The 21,092-nt window shown below is 37.3% G+C and overlaps 1 protein-coding gene across 1 annotated transcript; it reads right to left on the bottom strand.

Moving 5' to 3' along the window:
- Positions 1 to 11,365: 11,365 nt before the first annotated feature.
- Positions 11,366 to 16,739, bottom strand: LOC132239621 (uncharacterized). The gene is made up of 3 exons (XM_059706132.1): positions 16,423 to 16,739; positions 13,920 to 14,000; positions 11,366 to 13,083 (listed from the first exon to the last, which is right to left on the bottom strand). Exons 1-3 carry the CDS (start codon positions 16,477 to 16,479, stop codon positions 12,487 to 12,489), a joined length of 735 nt encoding a protein of 244 aa, XP_059562115.1. The 5' UTR covers positions 16,480 to 16,739; the 3' UTR covers positions 11,366 to 12,486.
- Between the last annotated feature and the right edge of the window lie 4,353 nt (positions 16,740 to 21,092).

Below are 21,092 nucleotides of genomic sequence, written 5' to 3'. Positions count from 1 at the left end.
TTATTGAATCACTCCTCTAGAATGGAAATCCAAGTGGTTTCTAGCTGTTTGATTTTTGCAAACAATGCTTAATGAAGATGACTTTACCTTTGTATACTTCTGCCAGTGGGTGACTGGCATATTTTCCTAGGAGTAGAACACTCTTTCTCTGTGTGAATTTTAAACTCTGATGGAGATTGCTAAGAGCTACACAAAAAATGCATCATGAGAAAACTTTCCCCACATATACTTGAATTGCTCATAATTATTTTCACACACACCCCCAAAAAAATGTATTAATACCTGGGTAAGGATTAAACATGGCATATTAAAGATTTAGAAGAGCTTGCTAGCTAAAGAAAAAGATACATATCTAAATTTTAAAATATTCAATTTAATTTAAAATTATTTTAACTGTTGCTAAAAAAGGAAAACCAGTAAGCATTAAGAACTTTAACATGCTTTCCTTCTGTCTTTTTTTATTTGTTCATTATTGTCAGAAAGAAAGAAAGAAAGAAAGAAAGAAAGAAAGAAAGAAAGAAAGAAAGAAAGAAAGAAAGAAAGAAAGAAAGAAAGAAAGAAAGAAAGGAAGGAAGGAAGGAAGGAAGGAAGGAAGGAAGGAAGGAAGGAAGGAAGGAAGGAAGGAAGGAAGGAAGATCCCTTTCTCTGGTGACTTTTGCATTCTACAACTGACATCCACCAGAGGTCTCCCCTTCTCTGCTCAGGTGTACTTTCAGAAAGTCTATAGAAGCATCATCTATTGGTAAAGAAAACTTAAAGTATTTGCTCATAGAGTTTGTTATTCAGGGTATATCTTATCTCTTTACAAGTAAACATGAAAATGTTTCTTTTAGAATTAGACCCTAACATTAGTAAAAGTGGCTTGATGCTAACAACATTTCCTCTATTCTAGAAAAAAAAAAAAAAAGGATGGTACTGATAACGGAAAAATACTTTTTTTTTAAAAGAAAAGATCATTACACATGGGGGTCATATATACCTTAACAACATAAAACTAATCTACTTTAAAAATCCACCAACTAAACCAATCTGTTCTGGTGTGATAGTAAGAACCCTTCTAACTGAAAGATATTCAACCCTACCTACATTTTTATGAGATCCTGTTAAATACTCCCAAAGTTGCTCAAGGGAAAGCTCTTCCCAGTATATATAAATATTAGGCTTCAAATGCATGTTTTAAGCTCCTATAGCACTTGGTACAGACAGTGATTTATAAAAATAAAACGTTTTTAAAAATCCTATTTATGAAGGAGCTGTGCAAGCAGGAGAAGGAGGAGGGGAGAGCCTTACATAAGACGAGAGAACTCAGTTATTCAGCTGCGTGTGGTATTCTGAGTGCTACACAGCCATGGGAGAAGTGCAGCTACAGTGAAGCACACAGGCCAAAGTTCTTTTAAGATGCAGTCAAATCATTTTCTTGTTCAAAACTGCGAAGTGGAAGAGGAAAAGAACCGTATGTGTTCTTTTCCTTAACCCTAAATCTCCCATTTTCCTCCACTTTTCTTATTTCCCTGGAAGGCTTTTCCTTAGAATCAAGCTTGGAAAAGAATGATTTCACTCATATATGGAATTTAATGAACAAGCTGAACTAGCCAGCAAAAATAGAAATAGTCTTATAGATAGAGAGCAGGCAGACAGCTCTGGGGGAGGGAAGGTTAAAGGGAGTGTTGAGAAAAAAAGAAAAAAGAACTCATGGACATGGACAACAGTGTGGTGATTGTTGGGGGAGGAGGTGGAGGAGGTTGTAGAGGGGATAAATGGTGATGGGGGAAAATAAAAATAATAAATTAAAAAATTAAATTAAAAAATTTCTGATTAAAATATGTACACTTTTAAGAATTTTTAAAACGTTTTATCCACTTGTTCTGCATAAAGATCATACAAATTTTATTTCACGCCAAAAATGTACGAGTGTCTAGTTTCTTGACACTATTACCAAATTAAATAATATTTATTTAATTAATTTTTTAATTTTTTAATTTATTATTTTAATTTTAAAAAATTAAATTATTTTTAAAAAACAACGAAAACTGGAATTCTATACCCTACAATCCCCATCATTCCAAATCCTCTAATGTAATATATATAATATAGGTACTCCTTTTTTTCAAAGTTTTATTTCCTTTCATCCCATAGCAACTTTGCAGACATTACTGCAACTTAGAGCAGTCAAGGGACTTGCCTGCCACACACACTTGGGGATGAGACAAGAGCACAAAACTCACAGGTATTTTCACCATTTGGCCATCTTTTCTTTATGGGGCTCCTTCCCCTTTTAGTACCTCCATGTACGTAAACTTCTAGCCCTTTAAAAATAAAGACAATTGAACCTTATCATATGAAATCCATCAAATCAAACTCTAATGGATTAAATGTATAATAAAAAGCACATTCAATAAGAAACTGTATTTGAATATTTATATAATCTTTAGTGCTGGAGAAAAACTTCAGAGGCATAGCACTACAGCAAAAAAATAAAGAAAGAAAGAAAAGAGAGAGAGAGCTCTTCAGATAAGAACAATTCTATGCTTCTGAATTTAAGGAATCATAGCGAAGTCAAATTTACAACAGTTGTGACAAGTTACTTAGCTTTTCAATGTTTAAATATCGCTTACAAGTCAGTAAGAAGAGACGGTTACCCCATTAAAATGGGCAAAAGACATGAAGAGGGCAGTTTTATTAAACATACATCTAATAAGTAGACATGAAATAGCACAAGCAAGCATGAAAGTATGTCCACTCTCACCAGTAATGAAATGAAGCACTTAGACATTTGATGTTCAGCTAATCTTCTTATGTCAATTTGGGCAAAATTTAAAAATATTATTTAATTTGGTAATAGTGTCAAGAAACTAGATACTCGTACATTTTTGGCGTGAAATAAAATTTGTATGATCTTTATGCAGAACAATTGGATAAAATGTTTTGAAAATTCTTAAAAGTGTACATATTTTAAACAGAAATTTTAGATACAGATATTTATCTTATGTTAAAAAATTACTCCTGGTTTCAAAGATGTTTGTTATAGTACATATTTAAACACATCATAAAAATTGAAATCAACCTAAATATCCAACCGTAGGGAATTGGTTAAACTAAAATGGATTCTTAAATAGAATATTGTAAAGTTATTAAAACATACCATGTCATAGGATCATATTGTTTTGACCTGGGCTGAATATAACATATTGCTGGGTAAAAAGAGAAATTTATCTCAATAAATGAGGTACTTTATTTTGTGTTTTGAGGAAAAACATGACACCTCTGTACAATAAAAGAAGTCTAAAGAACAATACATCAAAATGTTTATGGTGCTTGCCATTGTATGCATGCTGATACTATGAATAAAGTTGAAGGCTTGGGGAGGGGCAAAAGTGGGGTGGAAGGAGCCAATAGGGAGAAAAGTCGAAATCTGTAATACTTTTAACAATCAGGATAAATTTAAACTTTTTAAATTTTCCAAATAGTCTTTTGCTTTGAACAAATTTTATTTTTCAAATTAGGAAAATACTATTAAAGTATAGACATGCTAAACATAACAGACACTTGAATTTACTTATGTTAAGCCCACGTAACTTCAGCCTGAGGCTGGTCAGGAAGGCTTTGGAGCAAACAAAAGAATTTGGAGTTCAGAGTTCCCTTTCCCCCCAGCAGGCAGAGAAGTATCTCCAGGGGAAGGACTCTCGCCGCTCATTAGTTCCTTTATCCAATTGTGGAGAAGTTCTTTCACAGAGAAATGTGTAATACTGCTATTTCCACAAACAGGGTTGGGCCGGGATCTGCAATGATTCCCACTTGTCAGGAGGTGCTTAGCAGGCAGTCCTTTAGATCTTCAAATAAAAATGTCTCTATCAAAGTCTTAAGTAGGATTACTGCTGAGCCAGCGCATTCAAGTTGGAGGAAAATGCTCCATGGGTAGGTTTTCTTCCAATCATTTCTGTGGTCATTCAGGATTATTCAAGAAAGTGATTTCGACATCAAAGTCTTGAAAAATTTAACAAGAGCCACTTCCCGTTTCCCAGAAGCCCCAGAGCTCTCTGGGGCCCAGGTGTGGAGGACAGCTGGGAGGGTGGGAGTGACAGCAGAGAGTCCCTAAGGCAGCCGTGGGCAAACTACAGCCCGCAGGCCGGATCAGGCCCGTTTGAAATGAATAAAACTAAAAAAAAAAAAGACCGTACCCTTTTATGTAATGATGTTTACTTTGAATTTATATTAGTTCACACAAACACTCCATCCATGCTTTTGTTCCGGCCCTCCGGTCCAGTTTAAGAACCCATTGTGGCCCTCGAGTCAAAAAGTTTGCCCACGAAAATCAAGTATTTTTTCATTCCCAAAAGAAGTAAAAATAATAATGCCACTCTTTATTGTTATGATTTTTTATAGCTTCAAAGTGCTTTCATACCCATGATGTCAGGTTATCTTGAAAACAAACTTTAGCAACCGGTTTGATTATCTCCATTTTGTAGATAAAGAAGCTGATTTCCCCAAAGTGGGAAAGATTCTCCCAAGGGTATACAACTCTTTAGAAGCAAGGCCTCCATCCTGCCTTAGTGGTTCCATGTGCAGTGTAGGTTCTGTACCCATGATGCTATTCTAGGGCCATGTCTTTTGCCAGATGCTATCATTTCCTCAGGTGGTACCCTGGTATGTATGATAAGAACACTTTACAGAGAGAAGAGAGAACTGTGGAAGTATTTGAATTTGCCCTCCTGCCCTGAATCACCCTCATGACTAGGATAATCTAGCTCAATTGTCAAAAGCAATTGATTTAAATGCATATATGTTATGAAGATGGCCTTGGGGGATAGAGTCTGTGAGAATCTAAAGTACCATATAAACTGAAATATACAAGAATGTATTTCATTCACTAAAACATTCTTAATTAAATTTATTGGGGTGACATTCGTTAATAAGATTATATAGGTTTCAAGAGTACACTTCCATGATACATCATCTGTATATTGCACTGTGTGCCCACCACCCAAAGTCAAGTCTTCTTCTGTCACCATACATTTGACTCCTTTATCCTTTATTTTTTAAATTTAAATCTTAATTTTCTGTACTAAAATAGTCCTAACTGGTTCCCAATTTTTTAAAAAATAGCTAAATTTGTTTTAAAACATTTTTTGTTACTATGAGGAGATGTGTGTATCTTAATGTGGCTTAGCCAGCTATTAGCATATTCACTCTGGTGCACTTGCAGGAGGGAAGGTGAATCCTTTTATCTCCCACTTGACCTTCACCTCCAATCATTGCAGGGTCTTGCTATATGCACTTTAATTTTATTCCACCCAACCCCTAACTTTCATTCAGCTTTAGATAAAGTAATACTTTCTCAGAAGCTTCAACAATCTTGTGACATTTTTCTCCATTGAATGCCCATATTGGTTGTAATTTTCTAAATCTTTATAAAGTATTCATTCAAGGAGGAACAATAGCCAGAAATATGCTAGGTGGCAAGGGTAACACCATCCTTGACATAAGAATTCACCATTAGCCTCAGATAACATTTATTGAACACTTGCCAGGTGCCAGGCTAATATAGTAATCTATTCACTATTCACAATGGACACGTGAAGTAAATGATCTTTTTAATGTCCACTTTCTAGATGAGAAAACTGAGGCACTAAGAGTTCAGATAATTTGCAGGAAGTCACACAGTAAGTGAGAGAGCCAGGTTTCAAGTCCCTGGCTGCCTGGTTTTAGACCTTATACACTTTAACTACACTATGTACTATACTTAGAGACAAATAAAACCCTTTGGGAACTGAAAAGAAGAAAACCTGGTTCTAGGGGAAAATAAAATTGAAGATATGATTAAAAATATGAAGAATAAAATTCCATTGGAGTACGTGATTTTCTTTCTTCAAACTAAAAAGAAAACACATAAGAATGAGGTAGTAATAAAAACAGAGTTAAACACATTAGTAAATACAGGACGAATATCAAAATGGAAGTCAGAAAAGGTTTCATGTTAGCGCAGAGCCCGGGATGAGTCATGGCATTTCAGTGTTGCCACTAATACACAGTCTGGAAAGATAACAGGGTTAAAGTCCTTAGCACTGTGCCAGCACTTACCACTTTATTTTAGCTTCAGGATCTTCATCTCAAAAGTGAGGAGTTTGGATGAAATAATCTCCATGATCTCTTCCTGCATGATGTTTCTGGGATGTAGTCAGTACCATAACATCTTGCTTTGTAAGTTTTTCCATTCCAGGAACAGGGCTGGGCTCTGTGGGGTTACTCACAGGCATATGGCATGGTTTTCCTCCAACGAGGAGGAGTTGTAATGCTCACCTGTGCCAGATGAAACTCCTGGAGACCTGAATCCTCAGCTGCTGTGGTTGGCACCTGAGGTCAGCTCCCTTTGACCCTGTAATTAACTATATCTGACTCATGGTTAGTAGACACTGTTAGAACTTTACAACTGTCAGAATGTTTATAAAAGAGTACTTGGGGCTCATAGAAGGATTAAGAATATGAAGTGAAATTTATTTGTCTTTTTATTAAAAAGCTCTTCTTACTTTGACAGTTGTATTATATGTCTTGAAGAGGATCTTTTTTATTTGAACTTCTTTAGTGACCTATGAGTTTCATGAACTTTGATGCCCAAATATCTTCCCAGATTGGGAAGTTCTCAGCATTATTTCTTTAAATAAGCTTTCTGTTCATTTTTTCCTCTCTTTTGTTTCTAGAACTCTAATAATTTTTAAACTAATTGTTTTGATGTAACCCATATAGATCACATAGATTTTTTTCCACTCTTTTTCTCCTCTTATTGCATAATGTCAAATAATCTAGCTTCAAGCTTCCCGATTCCTTTTTCTGCTTGGTCAAGTCTACTGTTGAAGCTCTCTTTTCTTTTGAATCTTTTAGTTCAGTAATTAAATCCTTCAGCTCCAAAATTTCTATTTGGTTCTTATTTTATGTTTTCTGTCAAATTGTTTTCCTGATGTTGTTAAAGTATTTATCTGTGTAACTTGTAGCTCTCTGAGAATCGTCAGAACAAGTAGTTGGAATTTTTTGTTGAGTAATTCCTGGAAATCCATTTCTTTCAAGCCAGCTACTAAAAGTTTACTGTATTCTTTTGGTAGATTCATGTTTCTCTAATTCTCCATGATTTCAGTAGCCTTGCATAAGTGTCTGCAACATTTGAAGAAGGAGCCACCTCTTAAGACTTTATGAACTGACTTCAGTATGGGAGGACTCTTATGTGTGGGAGGGGGCATATTACAGCACATTGAGAACCAAGTCTAGTGGCGTAGGGCACACGTGTGTGGTGGCAAGGGGTCAGGAGGACATGCTGTCTCTTTGGCTGAGGCTAGTAGAGTCCACAACATTAACAACCATGTGGTTCCTGGCAAGCACAGTGAGGAGTCTGCAATGGCTTCAAGGGCTGTTGGGGTCTTCAGCAGCATCTCCAGGTCCAGTGATTGTGTTCCACAGAAGGCAGCAGTTGTGGCCGAAGATAGTAGTGTTACACGCTTGCCTACAGGGGCCAGCTTCGGGTGCCTGTGTCGTGGCAGGGGCTTTTTGCAGACACACACAGTGGTGGGGGCCAGGGAAGGTGGCCAGGCTGCAGCTAACTGCAGGCACATGAGTAGCTACAGGGGTCCTGATTGGCCGTGTATACTCCTCAGGCTCCTGTATTTCCCTACAGTTGCACTGCAATGGAGGCTAGTGTCAGGGGTTGGGCTGGAGATGTATTGCACAGCTGGAATGGCTAGCTGGAGGTAAGCACAGGGGTGCAGGCCAGTGACAGAAGACAGGGCCTGATTTGAGCCTATAAGCAGCTGTGGGGCCTTGACTGTCGCTGTGCTCTCCCATGGCTACACAGTCTTCCCCCAGCGACGGACACAGAAGTGGGGGCCTGTGCCTGGCATCAGGCTTGCAGAGTATAACTGCACAGCTGGAGCAGCTCTCACCATGCACACAAGGCTGGGCATCAGCTGTGCAGGTCCACGCTGGTATCTTGTACTCCCATAGCCACAGTGGCCTGGACTGGCTGCTGGTGTAGTTACCAGGCTCCAGTGGGAGCAGGGACGGGAGGAAGTGAGGAGGAACTCAGGTGGCTTGAATAGTTGGGGAGCAAAAACTGGTGAAATCTGTAGGTGGTCCTCTGAGCTGCGCTGCCCACTGGTTCCTTCTTCAGAGGCAATAACCACTGGATCTATCTGTAGAACAGGTCGCCGCTAACCATGATGACTCTGGCTGCATGGTACCCAGTGCTTTTCTTCGTGTTCATAGCCATCTCTGCATGCCTTGGCTTTGCAGCCTGGGTGGGGCAAGACCTAAGCCGGATCTTGGTGCGATGCCTCGAAGGGCTAGGGAAGCTGACTGCTCGCCCTGCTCATCTTTTCCTGGCACAAAAAACTTTTTCTAGCTGGGAAATTCCCTTGGGCGCTAAACAATGCCTCCATGGGAGATGGGGTGATTCAGGCAAAATGAAACTGTCTTCCTTCTCCGTATTTGCAATTATTCTGGCTTTTGTTGTTGTTCTGCTGAGCTGCTGAAGTTTCTTCAGTGGGCTCCTGAGCTCTGCCAGAGCTATTTTCCTTCGTGAGGAGCTGTCCAATGGGTGACCTTTGTCCGGGGACAGAACATCTCGGTGGTGTTCCCCCTCTGCACAATTGTGTCAGTTTCTCCTTTTTGTTGTTAACCTACCATGTTTTTGTTTTGTTTGTGGTATGCCTTGAGGTACATTATGGACATTTTAAATTTTTTAAAATATATTTTTATTGATTTCAGAAAGGAGAGAAGGTGAGTTAGAAACATCAATGATGAGAGAGAATCACTGATCAGCTACCTCTGGCATGCCCCCTTCTGGAGGTTGAGCCCACAACCCCAGCATGTGCCTTGACCAGGAATCAAACTGTGACCTCCTGGTTCGTGGGTCGGTGCTCACACTGACCCACACCAGCCAGGTACATTATGGACATTTAAAAACTCATCCTGTGTGATAAGTGTGAAAGCACCAAGGAGTAAGTCTCATATGAAGTCAGGGTAAATAGAAAAAAAATAATTTTTAAAAATTGAAACTGGTGGGAAAAAATGAAGAATGTTGCATTTGATTTGAGGAAGAAACTGTTTGATGGTAGGAACCATTTTGTAGGACAAAGAGAGACTTTAACAAAATTTCAAAAATGCTCTCATGGTCCTAGCTGGTTAGGCTTAGTGAATAGAGCATTGGCCTTTGGACAGAAAGGTCCCAAGATCAATTCCAGTCAAAGGCACATGCCGGGATTATGGGCTTGTTCCCCAGTAGGGGGCGTGCAGGAAGCAGCCGATCAATGATTCTCTCTCATCATTAATGTTTCTCTCTCTCTCCTTATCCCTTCCTCTCTGAAATCATTAAAAATATTTCTGTAAATACTCTCATGATGATATGACAAAAATCAGCTATAGAAGTGACAATCTAGAAACATGTTGGACTTGTTTGTAGCACTGATATCAAAGTCTATCACTGATATTGGAGTCTAAAATATCACATTAATGGTAATTAATAAGAAGCTTAGGGGGTTATTGAAGAAGTTAAGGACTAAATAGGTTAAAATGTACAAATTATTTGTTACAAAGTAGAGATGCTCCCAAAGTTCAAAAGCTTTTTGAAATTACAAAAAAAAAAAAAAATCAAAGTGAGTGGCTTAAATAATATAACTTCTGAAAGGGTTCCCTAAAATATTTTTTAATATCATCATGGGGCAGCTACCTATTACAGCAGATTTTCTATATAAATAAATTGACAGATTTGGGGAATCAACTGCCCAATGGAATTTTTTATTTTTTTGTAAGGCATCCAAAGAAGTGAATTACACACTTATTTGGTAAAATGTATTGGAAAACTTAACATGTTGATCCCACACGAATTACTTTGCATTTAAGAGCAAATAATGGACTCACAAAAGTGCTTGTAGGAGACGTTGTAAATGGAGAAGCTTCTCGATTTAAAATAGATTTATTTCAAGGCGTTGGTGGTATAGTGGTGAGCATAAAATATATTTATTTCTGTCATGTGAGTATGGTGAATAAGTTTTTAAAATAAATATTAGAACATGTGTGGCTTTGATATTTACTAAATAAAGTATTAAAACTTGGTACTTTTAAATTGAATATGCACACTTCACAGCATTTTCATAGTACTTTGTACAATTTTTGTTTGTTACATATTTTAACTTGTGAAGATATTTTCCACCACTGTTTACTATTTTAATATTTTATTAAATCATAAAAGTCTAAAGCAAAAGAGTATCTGTGAGATCATTCACATCTCTATTTTACAAAGCACAGAACCTTGATGATCTCACATGCCCTTAATTACAATACCCTCCAACCAAATATTTAATGTAGGAATTTCATTGTTAAGAGAAGGTTCTCCTTAAACACAAAAAATTATCATCCTTGTATTACCACACTGCATTCTATATTATCTAAAAGGAAAGGAAGGCAACAGCAGCTCTTACTAAACATCTAGTTACATAGAAGGGCTTCTATAAAACTTTAACAACATTTTTTAGCCGTAAATTTATTTGTCTTTTTATTAAAAGCTCTTCTTACTTTTAAATCACAAAGCAAAGTTTAAGTCATCTAGGGAAGCACATCTTAACCTAGTAAATTGAATCTTTCTTTTTCACAAGTATTTAAATCAAAAGTACAATAGAAATGAATTGATTTAATACTATATTGGGGGGAGGGAGGAAAACGTACATTCTTATTTCCTTTTGTGGAGTTTTGAGGATGAGGGTGGAATGGGAAGACTGCTTCACTCTAGCCTTTACCAGATTGAAATCTTTCTACATGTTTACTAAGTATTAAGCACTTAGAATCCTATATAATAAAGAGGTAATATGCAAATTGACCATCACACCCTCATACAAGATGGCTGCCCCCATGTGGTCAAAGGTGCCACCACAAAATGGCTGGCAGGGGAGGGCAGTTGGGAGCGACCAGGCCTGCAGGGGAGGGCAGTTGGGGACAATCGGGCTGGCAGGGGAGCAGTTAGGCATCAATCAGGCTGGCAGGGGAGTGGTTACGGGGTGATCAGGCTGGCAGGCAGAAGTGGTTAGGGCCAATGAGGCAGGCAGGCAGGCGAGCGGTTTGGAGTCAGCAGTCCTGGATTGTGAGAGGGATGTCCTACTGCCGGTTTAGGCCCGATCCTTGTACCGGCAGTAGGACATCCCCCAAGGGATTGGAGAGGGTGCAGGCTGGGCTGAGGGACACCCCCCCACCCCCAGTGCATGAACTTTTTGCACCAGGTCTCTAGTCTATATATATAAAAGCCTAAGTGATTGTTGCAACCGAAACAACCGAACGGACCAGGCTGGCAGGGTGTGGCAGGGGAGTAAGGGGCAATCAGGCTGGCGGGGGTGGGGGCAGTTGGGGCCAACCAGGTCAGCACAGGGGACAGTTGGGGTTGATCAGGCCATCAGGGGGTCTGTTAGGTGTGATCAGGCAGGCAGGCAGGTGAGCAGTTAGGAGCCAGTGGTCCCGGATTGTAAGAGAGATGTCCCCCAAGGGGTCCCCAATTGGAGAGGGTGCAGGCTGGGTGAATTTCATGCACCGGGCCTGTAGTATAAGTAATATTGAATAAGAGTCTATGTTTCATAGCAAATTATAAGCCATGTGCCCTCAAAGTTATAGTGCAAAGTATAAAACAATTTAAACATTCAAATTTTCTAAGTAGTAGTTTATAGTGGTTTAGAGATTAGGCAGAATATTAAATATGGAAAATAATATTGACAATATTAGTGAAAAGATGCCGATATAGAAAATACATCACCTGTTACATTCTAAGTGTGCTTTTGATTTTAAATCTTTTAAACCTCCTTAGCCCTCTCATTTTCTGTTTAAATTATCTCTACTTAAGTCCAAATGTTCACCCCTTTGCAACTTTCAGCCTTTCTCTGAAGTCTTCCTTGATTATTCCTATCCTTACTGACCTACCCCCTTTTTTCTGCATTCCCCATAGGAGGAACACTTCTGTAATGATAAGTAGGTACTTAATAATCCATGCCATGTTCATTAGCCACTTTGATTGGACATTTCTTTCTTTCCCTACTGGGATACAAATGCTGACAATAGACTGGGAAATAATCAATAACAGATGGAAAATACTGGCTTAAGACCCAGCATGTAGGGAGTGAAGTAGAGCAGGTCCACCTGGCGGCCTCTTCGGCAGCTGGAATCTTCATGGGTGATAAACGAGGTGGGTTGTACAGAAGGGGTGAAGAGGAAACTCTGGGTCCCCGGCTGGATGAGTCAACCAGGCTCAGTGAAATTTTTCTTTTCCAATCATTTGAACATTGGCGGTCCCAAGACTGAGTCATCACCATATGGGAATTCCAGCAAATGATTGAGCAAGAGGGGCAAGATTTCATGAAGACAAATGCTGTGGAATCTCTTGGCAGAGAAGACAGAACAGCTTAGACATGCCTCCTTCCAGAGTAAGAGTGTTGGCCTGGCATGAGGAGGGCTGAGGGCTCAAAAATGTCATTCGCCATCTTCAATTTCGACTTCGTGATCCGAGGTGGTGGTTTCAGCTGGCTGCGTGGTAGATGGAGGCACCGTGGTAGGAGAGCTTTGATTGGGCACAGTGGCAGGTGGTGGGGTGCTCTGAGATTCAGTCAGGATTGATGGGGCAGGAGATGTGGTAGGAGATGGGGTAGCACTAGTGGTGGGGGCAGGAGGAGCAGTAGCACTAGTGGTGGGGGCAGGAGGAGCAGTAGCACTAGTGGTGGGGGCAGGAGGAGCAGTAGCACTAGTGGTGGGGGCAGGAGGAGCAGTAGCACTAGTGGTGGGGGCAGGAGGAGCAGTAGCACTAGTGGTGGGGGCAGGAGAAGTAGTAGCACTAGTGGTGGGGGCAAGAGATGAGGTAGAACCAGGCGTGGGGGCAGGAGTTGCGGTAGAACCAGGGTTGCAGATCACATGACTGGACTTTCCGTCTGTGTGAATGACAATGGTTGTACCCATGGTGTGCTTGCCAAAGTGAACAAAATATAAGACCAGAACAACGAGGGTTGTAGCAATTAGACAGGCCAGCAGACACACCAGAAATGTTTTCCAGAGTGACCATGGTTTTGCTGTAACCTGCAAAGGATTACAGTAAGTGGATATTTCAGCAAATTACATAGGAGCAGCTTAGGTAAGTGATTGCAATTAGAATAAGGCTAACCTTTCCCAAATGATATAATTTAAAGCACAACATATCAACCTCCACTCTGTCTTTCAAATAAGCACAAAAACACCCCCCCACACACACCCCTTGTCCACTAGTCCATGAGAACAAAATGTTCCCTCTTAGTTACCCTTCCACAGTAAAGCAATAAGGTGTCATCTCAAATGCAAGTAGATTGCCTCAGGAATATATTACATTAAGTTATTATCTGCTACTAACACTGCAATATAAATTATCTAATTAGTCCTCATGGGTAGAAAAATAATGTATAGGCATATCAAAACATTTAGATTGGTTATGTTTGGGTGAGGAAAATTAACAAATATTCTTTTTTTTTCATCTTTATTTCCTGTTTTCACATTATCTATTGAGAGTTTATAATTAGAGAATTATTTATTAAATACATTTTTATCTATTAACCATAAATGGAAGAACTTTCATTGAGCCTAGAAAGACATTAAAATGGGAAATCTCTAGTATGGAGGGGATCTTAAAGGAACAGACTACAGCACTGATAAAAGATTGGGGGCTGCAGGTTCTAGATTTTTCCCAGAGATTGTGGAGGGAAGCTCTGAAGAAGGGTTGAAGAGCCAAAAGACAGCAGCAAATGAAGGGTTAAAGGAGAGGAGACCCTGCAAGGGGGGGGGGGGGCAGGAGTTGAGGGCCTGCCTGTCCCATTTTTTCCATTTTTCCTTTGTGCCAAAGGACTACTGAAAACTTCCCATGTCCCCCAGTTTTCAAACCTTACCCATTGCGGCTGGAAGGTCACAGGAGACGATCTACAACAACAGTGTGTTCTGCAATTTGAACAGTATGGATTTCTGGGTAACTGCAGAGAAAGAATTTAAAACAGACAACCAACCCTGGTTTTTGAGGTTAAAGAAAGTTTATTTGAACCAGAAACATAGACATATAAAATATATTAAAAATTATATGACTCTAACATGTATCAAATGAAGAACTCATCAATCTAGGAGAATCTGAAACCCTAAAAATGATTTAATGATATAAATTATAAAAATACATTTTTCATATCAAATGATCAAAGAACAAAAATAAATGATCATTTCAGTAGATGCCCAAGGGTCATTCAACAAATTTGAGTAGTCCGTTGTGACACAAGCAGACAAACAATACAAATCTCAAAGAAATAAAAATAAAAGAATAATTCCCAATTGTGGTGAGGAATATTGACCTCGAATCAATGACCAACATCATATATAACAGTGAAATGTCAGGCACCTTCCTTTAAAGTCAGGAGTGAAGAATATCTTCTACCACCAATATTAGGTAATATTTTTCCCATTTTTAAAATTGTAAATCATTTCTTATTTTTCAATTACAGTTCACATACAATATTATATTAGTTTCAGGTGTACACCACAGTGATTAGGCATTCTATAACTTCCTAAGTGATCATCCAGATAAATCTTGCACCCATCTGACACCACACATAGTTATTAAAATATTATTGACTCTATTCTCTATGCTATGCTTTACATTCTTATTCTGTAACTATCAATTTGTACTTCTTAATCCCTTCACCTTTTTCACCCAGCTCCCCACCACCTCCCCATCTGGCAAACATCAAAATGTTCTCTGCATCTATGAGTCTGTTCCTTTTCTGTTTGTTCATTTATTTTGTTTTATTAGATGTTCTCATCAACATGGAGCAATAATGAAAATGTGAAGATAAAACTAGCATTATGTCCACATAATATAATTGTGTACAAACAGAATCCCATATATCAAAATATGAAAAATATATGTAACAGTACTTGTTGTTTGTGTGTGTGTGTGTGTGTGTGTGTGTGTTAGCAACTGCAATAGTAATAAAACATATGAAATGGTTAAGCATATAAAATACCATAAGGCTTATATTAAGAAAACCATGGAACTTTACTGAGGAACAAAAAGACAGCTTAAATAAATGTTCTCTTATAGAAGGTCTCAGTAGCATAAGCTCTCAATTCTCTAAATTTTAATTAAGAGCTTTATGGAAATTTTACAGGAAAAAAATAGACAAAAATTTAATGTTTCAAAATAAATCAACCAACAATAAAATTACATTTGATTGGGGTGAGAGGAGACAGAAAGCAAAATATTAGCAGTGGTTTTCTCTGGGATGGATCATGAGTGACTCTTTCTTTGTAATTTTCCAAATGTTCTAAAATCATAGAATAATTGTTTAAAAAAATGTCTCCTGCCCCTTGTTTTGGGGGATCTAAGAGATTGTCATCAGATTACTAAAAAAATGGGAAATTCTAACTATTTCCTTTCACAGTCTCAGAAGTTGATTTTACTGTTCGTGTTTTTTAGCATAATTAATTAAATATATGACTTAATGGAATAACCACAGCTTATTTAATATATTATGAAAAGGAGACAGAAACAAAATGATGTATAAAAGATACTAAAGCCGTGACATTTTTCAGCTTCCTTCACACATAAGGCATGCTATACATTAATGCTATGGTGGTACCGTTAATGAATCCCCAAATACAGCCTTCAAGTTGAAAAGCAATTCGATGTCAAATCCTAGCCTTGTATTTATTTTGTTTCACTTGTGGCTTGGTTCTACAACCTCAAGCTAATTATAAAATTTATTTTTCTTTGTTAGGAACATAGTAGTCCAGATATTTGAAAAGTAGCCCATTACAATGCGTAGATTATATGTGAGAAATCTGAGTTCAGTTTCTGGTTCTGCCACTGGCTAGCTAGACTTCTAATGTTTCACTTTCCTCATTTGTAAAATGAAGGGATTTGTTTGTGAATGAGACGCTTTATATGTTCTAAGAAATAGAATTTTTGCATTACTAGAGTAACACATTTTAAGCATATGTTCCTCTGCCGTAAGACATTTTTCATAAATTATCACTTTAAGTACAAGTAGGCCAATGAGAATAAATATTTTCATTGGATCAAAATATTCAGAAATACAAATAATATTGTTAATATTTGCTATAAACACATTTCAAACCATCTACTCAAATTTCGTCTTCTGGTGTCTTCTGATATAAATATCAAAATTTAAGCGAAAAGTCTAATGCAAAATTCCCAAGTGATGTGAGAGCACTATTTGGCATACTAAATAACTCCCTCAACACTTGTGATTAGTGATAATAAAATCTCAGATTCTATAATAGCAAATATCAAAGATATGCAACTTAATTTTCTTGAAGGGTTAAATGTTAAAGGTCGAAAGCAAGAATATTAGACATGAAAGATTAAAGGCTATTTGCAATACTCACCAGCTCAGCTGCATTTTGTTCAGTATCCCCAGCGTGCTGCCCTTGTTTTCCATCCATCCTGAGGGTGCTGGTATCCCAGATGCGATGCTAACAATGCCTGTGCTCACTCTCTGGGTTAGAAGTTAGGAAACACTGGATTTATGTTAAATAACTGTGTATTTATTCAGTCTGGATTACGTAAACTAATAGGCATCTATTTCCTAAAAAAAAAAAAATCCCAATTTCAATCCCAAAGTACAAATTGATACTAGTTGGAGAAAAATAAACAGAAAAAATTGCTCCCTTTAGAAATGACACTTAGAATGTTATCTCAACTGTGAGAAGCAGATATAAACCCTTGCCCTCCTTATTTCACAAAACTTACTTGAAATCCCTTAAATTTGATTTCTAACAGGTTAGGAATTTAATTTTTGCTTCTAAAAAAAGCTCACAAAGCCACTCCTTAATTATAAAGATTGCAGAATTCTGTGGCTAAGCAGAGGGATTATGGTGATGACTAATTTTAAAACTTTCCAAAAAAAAAAAGACAATATTGATATTACTGGATCATGGTAAATTTAGATGAATGGTGACTAAATTCTACTGCACTATCTATAAGTCAGTGGCTACATTGAGATGGACAAGGAAAAACACATTACAATGACTTTAGCTACAGTTAAAAATAAAAATAAGAGATACGTACACTTCAGTAGCTCTTAATTATATAAATCAAGGATTATCCACAGTAAACCATGCCTGCTTGTTAGCACATTATATTTAGATTAGGTAATAATTGTCACTGTTGCTGATGACTCCTAATCTTTTAGATGAGCAGGAACTGGAAAAGAATGTCTTTGGTTCTTTCTCATTTCTCACAGATAGAAGTGTACATGATACAGCAAAATTGAGGTGGTGTTTCCAATTAGTCTGAGAGGTGATGCTCTCTGACCCTCTGGCAAAATGGTATGCAGTACAGACTAGAGAAAAAAAATGACTTTAAAGTTCTTTTTAGTTACGCATTTCCTGTAGGCCAACAACTTTGGTTGGGGAATGCTTAGTGACAGAAACTTCCAAAATATCAATAGACTTACACATACCCTAACTTAAGAGCAGACATGCCTTCTTGTATGGAACAGGTATATTCATGAACTGTTATGTAAATAAATTCCAAATCTCTGTAGTAATTAAGCAAACAGTAAATATCTTTTAAGTCACTGTTAGTTGCTAATTCCTTCCTTCCTTCCTTCCTTCCTTCCTTCCTTCCTTCCTTCCTTCCTTCCTTCCTTCCTTCCTTCCTTCCTTCCTTCCTTCCTTCTTTCCTTCTTCCTTCCTTCCCTTCTCTTTCTTTCATTCCCTTGTGGCCAAAATAAATCCTGTCTCATTAATCCAGTGTCATCTGATGGTATCTGAGCCCACTCTTATGTAATGGTTGAATAACTTTAGATCTTCAAATTATAATTCTAAACTTCTCAGTGGTCGTCTAAATCTTAGAGTAGCAAATATCTGACAAAGTTAGCATTAGAAAGCTGGTTCCCTAACATTTTTTTTTTCAATATAGGCTACTACATTTTATTAGAAAGACACGCCCTCTCTAAAGCAAAAGGGAAAGTCAGACGACAGTGACAACGGCCTTCAATGCACTGGAAAAACAATTGCTGGTGAGCTAGAAGCCTATGCTCAACAAAATATCTACCAGTGAAAAAGCTTAAATCAGATTATTTAAAGTTATCGGCAACAGACACTCACTAAAAGAAATGCAAAAGAGTGGAAGGGAAGAAATCGCAGTTGGAAGGGTTGAGATGTAAAAAGGAAAGGTGGCAAGATAAGAATGTCCACTATGACGCCTGCTCTGCAATATTGTACAGGAATTCCTAATCAGGGCAGTAAAATAGCAAATTAATGATATGAAGAAGTTAAACTGTCCCTATTTGCATATGAGTATAAACATAGAAATAAGAAGGCAAGCAAACTATTAGAATGAGTCAGAGTTTAGCAAGATTAGTAGATACAAAATCAGTAACAAAAATAATTTAAGAAATCAATTGTGTTTTTGTATACCAACAATAATATTCAGAAAACTAAAACTTAAAGGAATATTCCTGGAAATTTTCAAGTATCTAGAAGTAAACCTCACCATAGACATGTAATACTTTTACTGGGAATAATCTAAAACTTTATTAAGTCATTAATGAAGTCCCAAATAAATATAGTGTTGGCAACAGTTTCAATTGGCGAGACCATTTAGAAAACACTTGACATTATCTAGTAAATTGGAAGACATTCATACAGTACTGTGATCTAGTAATTCCACTCCTTGTATATTCCCAAGGGAAATACACAGATGCATGCGCGAACACACACACACACACACACACACACACACACATGTAATTGTTCAGAATCCTTAGAAGGCCTGGAGAGAGTATGTTTCTGGGTTCTGTTGTAAATACTCTGAGATGGAAAGCTTATCTATATGTCAAAGTTATGGTGCCAATTTTAAATCCCAGAAATGTCAACTTTTCAAAGCAGTTGATAACAGTGCAGAGAAATTAAATACGTTGTCCAGAGAGCATGGCTATTGGGATCATTTGTGCTTCTTCTTGGTGCCAAAAATCAGCTAAAAATCAAAAGAAAAGATCAATTTCTGCTTCTCTCCCATTGCTAGTTGACTTGCTTATGGACTCCCAAATAGGGAAATGTAGAATTCTGAGAAAGTGATCCCGAAGCTCAGTAGAGTAAGAAAAAAAGTTGATAGATTAAAATATTAGAAGTTAAAACACTCTAGCTAAACTAATTTTTATTATATAATGTATGTACATATACAATAATATATAAATAAACAAATATCAATGACACACTTTACTATAAGCATATACACAATGTATATGCATGTAAGTGCACATATATACAAAATAGTAACAATTCCGGCATTTCACTTATAGAGATGACATTAATATACAGTGGATGGCACTGTCACTAACTATGTAACAAGGCTGCCCTGCTTACTGCGTTCTCCTCACTTTGGCTATGTTTTTAGTCTTTGCTAACTGGGTCAAGAAAAAAGTTGTGTGTGTGTGTGTGTGTGTGTGTGTGTGTGTAGTCATGTCCTTTGTTTTATACCCTGAAATTAAACAATATAATAGCCATTTACATATTATTCAACATTCACTTTACAGAATACTCATAGGTATATATTTATATGTTTATTCATGTTCACGTTTATGTTTATTCATGCTCATATTTAGTTTGTATGGCAGTTTGACTTTGTGGTTTAGTGTTCTTTTTTCTAGTAAATATTTATGTTACAAGATACTAGTTACTTTCCTCCCCTATGTGTTGCACTTATTTTTTATGTAGTTTTTTTCCTGTTTTATAAAGAAATTTATTTTTACTTACAGAAGTTTTTAAAACTTAGGAGGGTACGCTAATTATCTCTGCATTTTATGTTTTCATTTTCAACAATTAACTTTTTAGTACATTGGCAATCAATTTTTATTTCTTTTTTTCCCCCAAACATTTAACCAATTGTTCCAGAACATTTAATATATATTCCTCTTTCAATTTGTAATATATAAGTTTTTACATTATAGATTATTTTTTTCAAGTTCTTATAAACAACCTAACCTAATTTCAAACAAACAATTATTTAATTAAGAGCTTAATACAGGTAAAGGAAGTTTGTTGAACATTCTTGTTATGACATACAGGGCATAAATATTTTGACAAATATGACATGAACATCCAAACTTTTATGTTTTATTTGAACTTTATGAAATTGGTCTACATATATTGTATATTATAACAAATTAATGTTTGGTTATATATCTAGCAGATGACTTCCTGCTGTCTATTCTCCACAATCATTTTCCTAATTCTCATCAATACAGACAATTGACATTTGACACATGTCCTTTCTTTTGACAACACCTTTTTCTGAAAGTATGTCCTCCCTTTAATTACCTACGGATTTCTGCATTTTTAATCCCGTGACTATAATTCTCTCTCTGAAGATATTGTAGTCCCAGCTAAGCTCTGCTATGGCACTGAGCACGACCTATTGTAATCAAGTATATTTCATTAGGGCAGGGACCAGGCCAATTTCTGAAATGTATTTCCTGAGTGGTTAGTACCCAACAGCATAATTTATAAGAACTTAATCAATACTGCATGACTAACTGATAAATTACTGGTTGAGGTTACAAAGTTCCATAAATACGTGATTTATGGTAATTACTGAAGAGTTTCGTTTGGGAATACATGACGCCCAGCAGACTTGGAGCACTTGAGTTAATTGGTGCACCCAAGTATTAGGCGTCACTTTTCTGGTCTGAGAATTCTATCTACTCTGCAAAGTGTTTCATTACAGTGACGGTTTCCCAAGTTCTCATTTCAGCCAACTTGATAGAACCTTTCAGTCCTGCGTCCTTCTGGATGGCTATACTTCAGTATATTTCTTGCTTTGTCCTGATCAGCAGAAAATGGAGTCCGAGACCAAATCTGCACTGAAATGAATCCCAGAGCCTTTGCGATCACTGTTACAATGACCTGCTGAAACTACCCCTCTAGAGTGATTCAAGCAGCCCCATTTTGACAGAGTGGCACAAGTTGGGGAAGTAGAGGAATGGTTACATTTGCTATTGTTGGAGACATTTCCTGACATTCATCAAAAAATTTATAACAATCAAAATACA

Source organism: Myotis daubentonii, chromosome 8 (assembly GCF_963259705.1).
Source record: "Myotis daubentonii chromosome 8, mMyoDau2.1, whole genome shotgun sequence".
Taxonomy (NCBI): Eukaryota; Metazoa; Chordata; class Mammalia; order Chiroptera; family Vespertilionidae; genus Myotis; species Myotis daubentonii.
This window is presented reverse-complemented; position numbering and strand designations above follow the sequence as displayed.

What these genes read in the sequence shown, in the direction of transcription:
- LOC132239621 (XM_059706132.1), bottom strand. Translation starts at nt 16,479, where the DNA reads ATGGATGGAAAACAAGGGCAGCACGCTGGGGATACTGAACAAAATGCA. An exon ending in AACAAAATGCAGCTGAGCTG is followed by an intron (nt 14,001 to 16,422) that starts GTGAGTATTGCA and finishes CTTTCTCTGCAG; the next exon opens with TTACCCAGAAATCCATACTG. An exon ending in TGACCTTCCAGCCGCAATGG is followed by an intron (nt 13,084 to 13,919) that starts GTAAGGTTTGAA and finishes AATCCTTTGCAG; the next exon opens with GTTACAGCAAAACCATGGTC.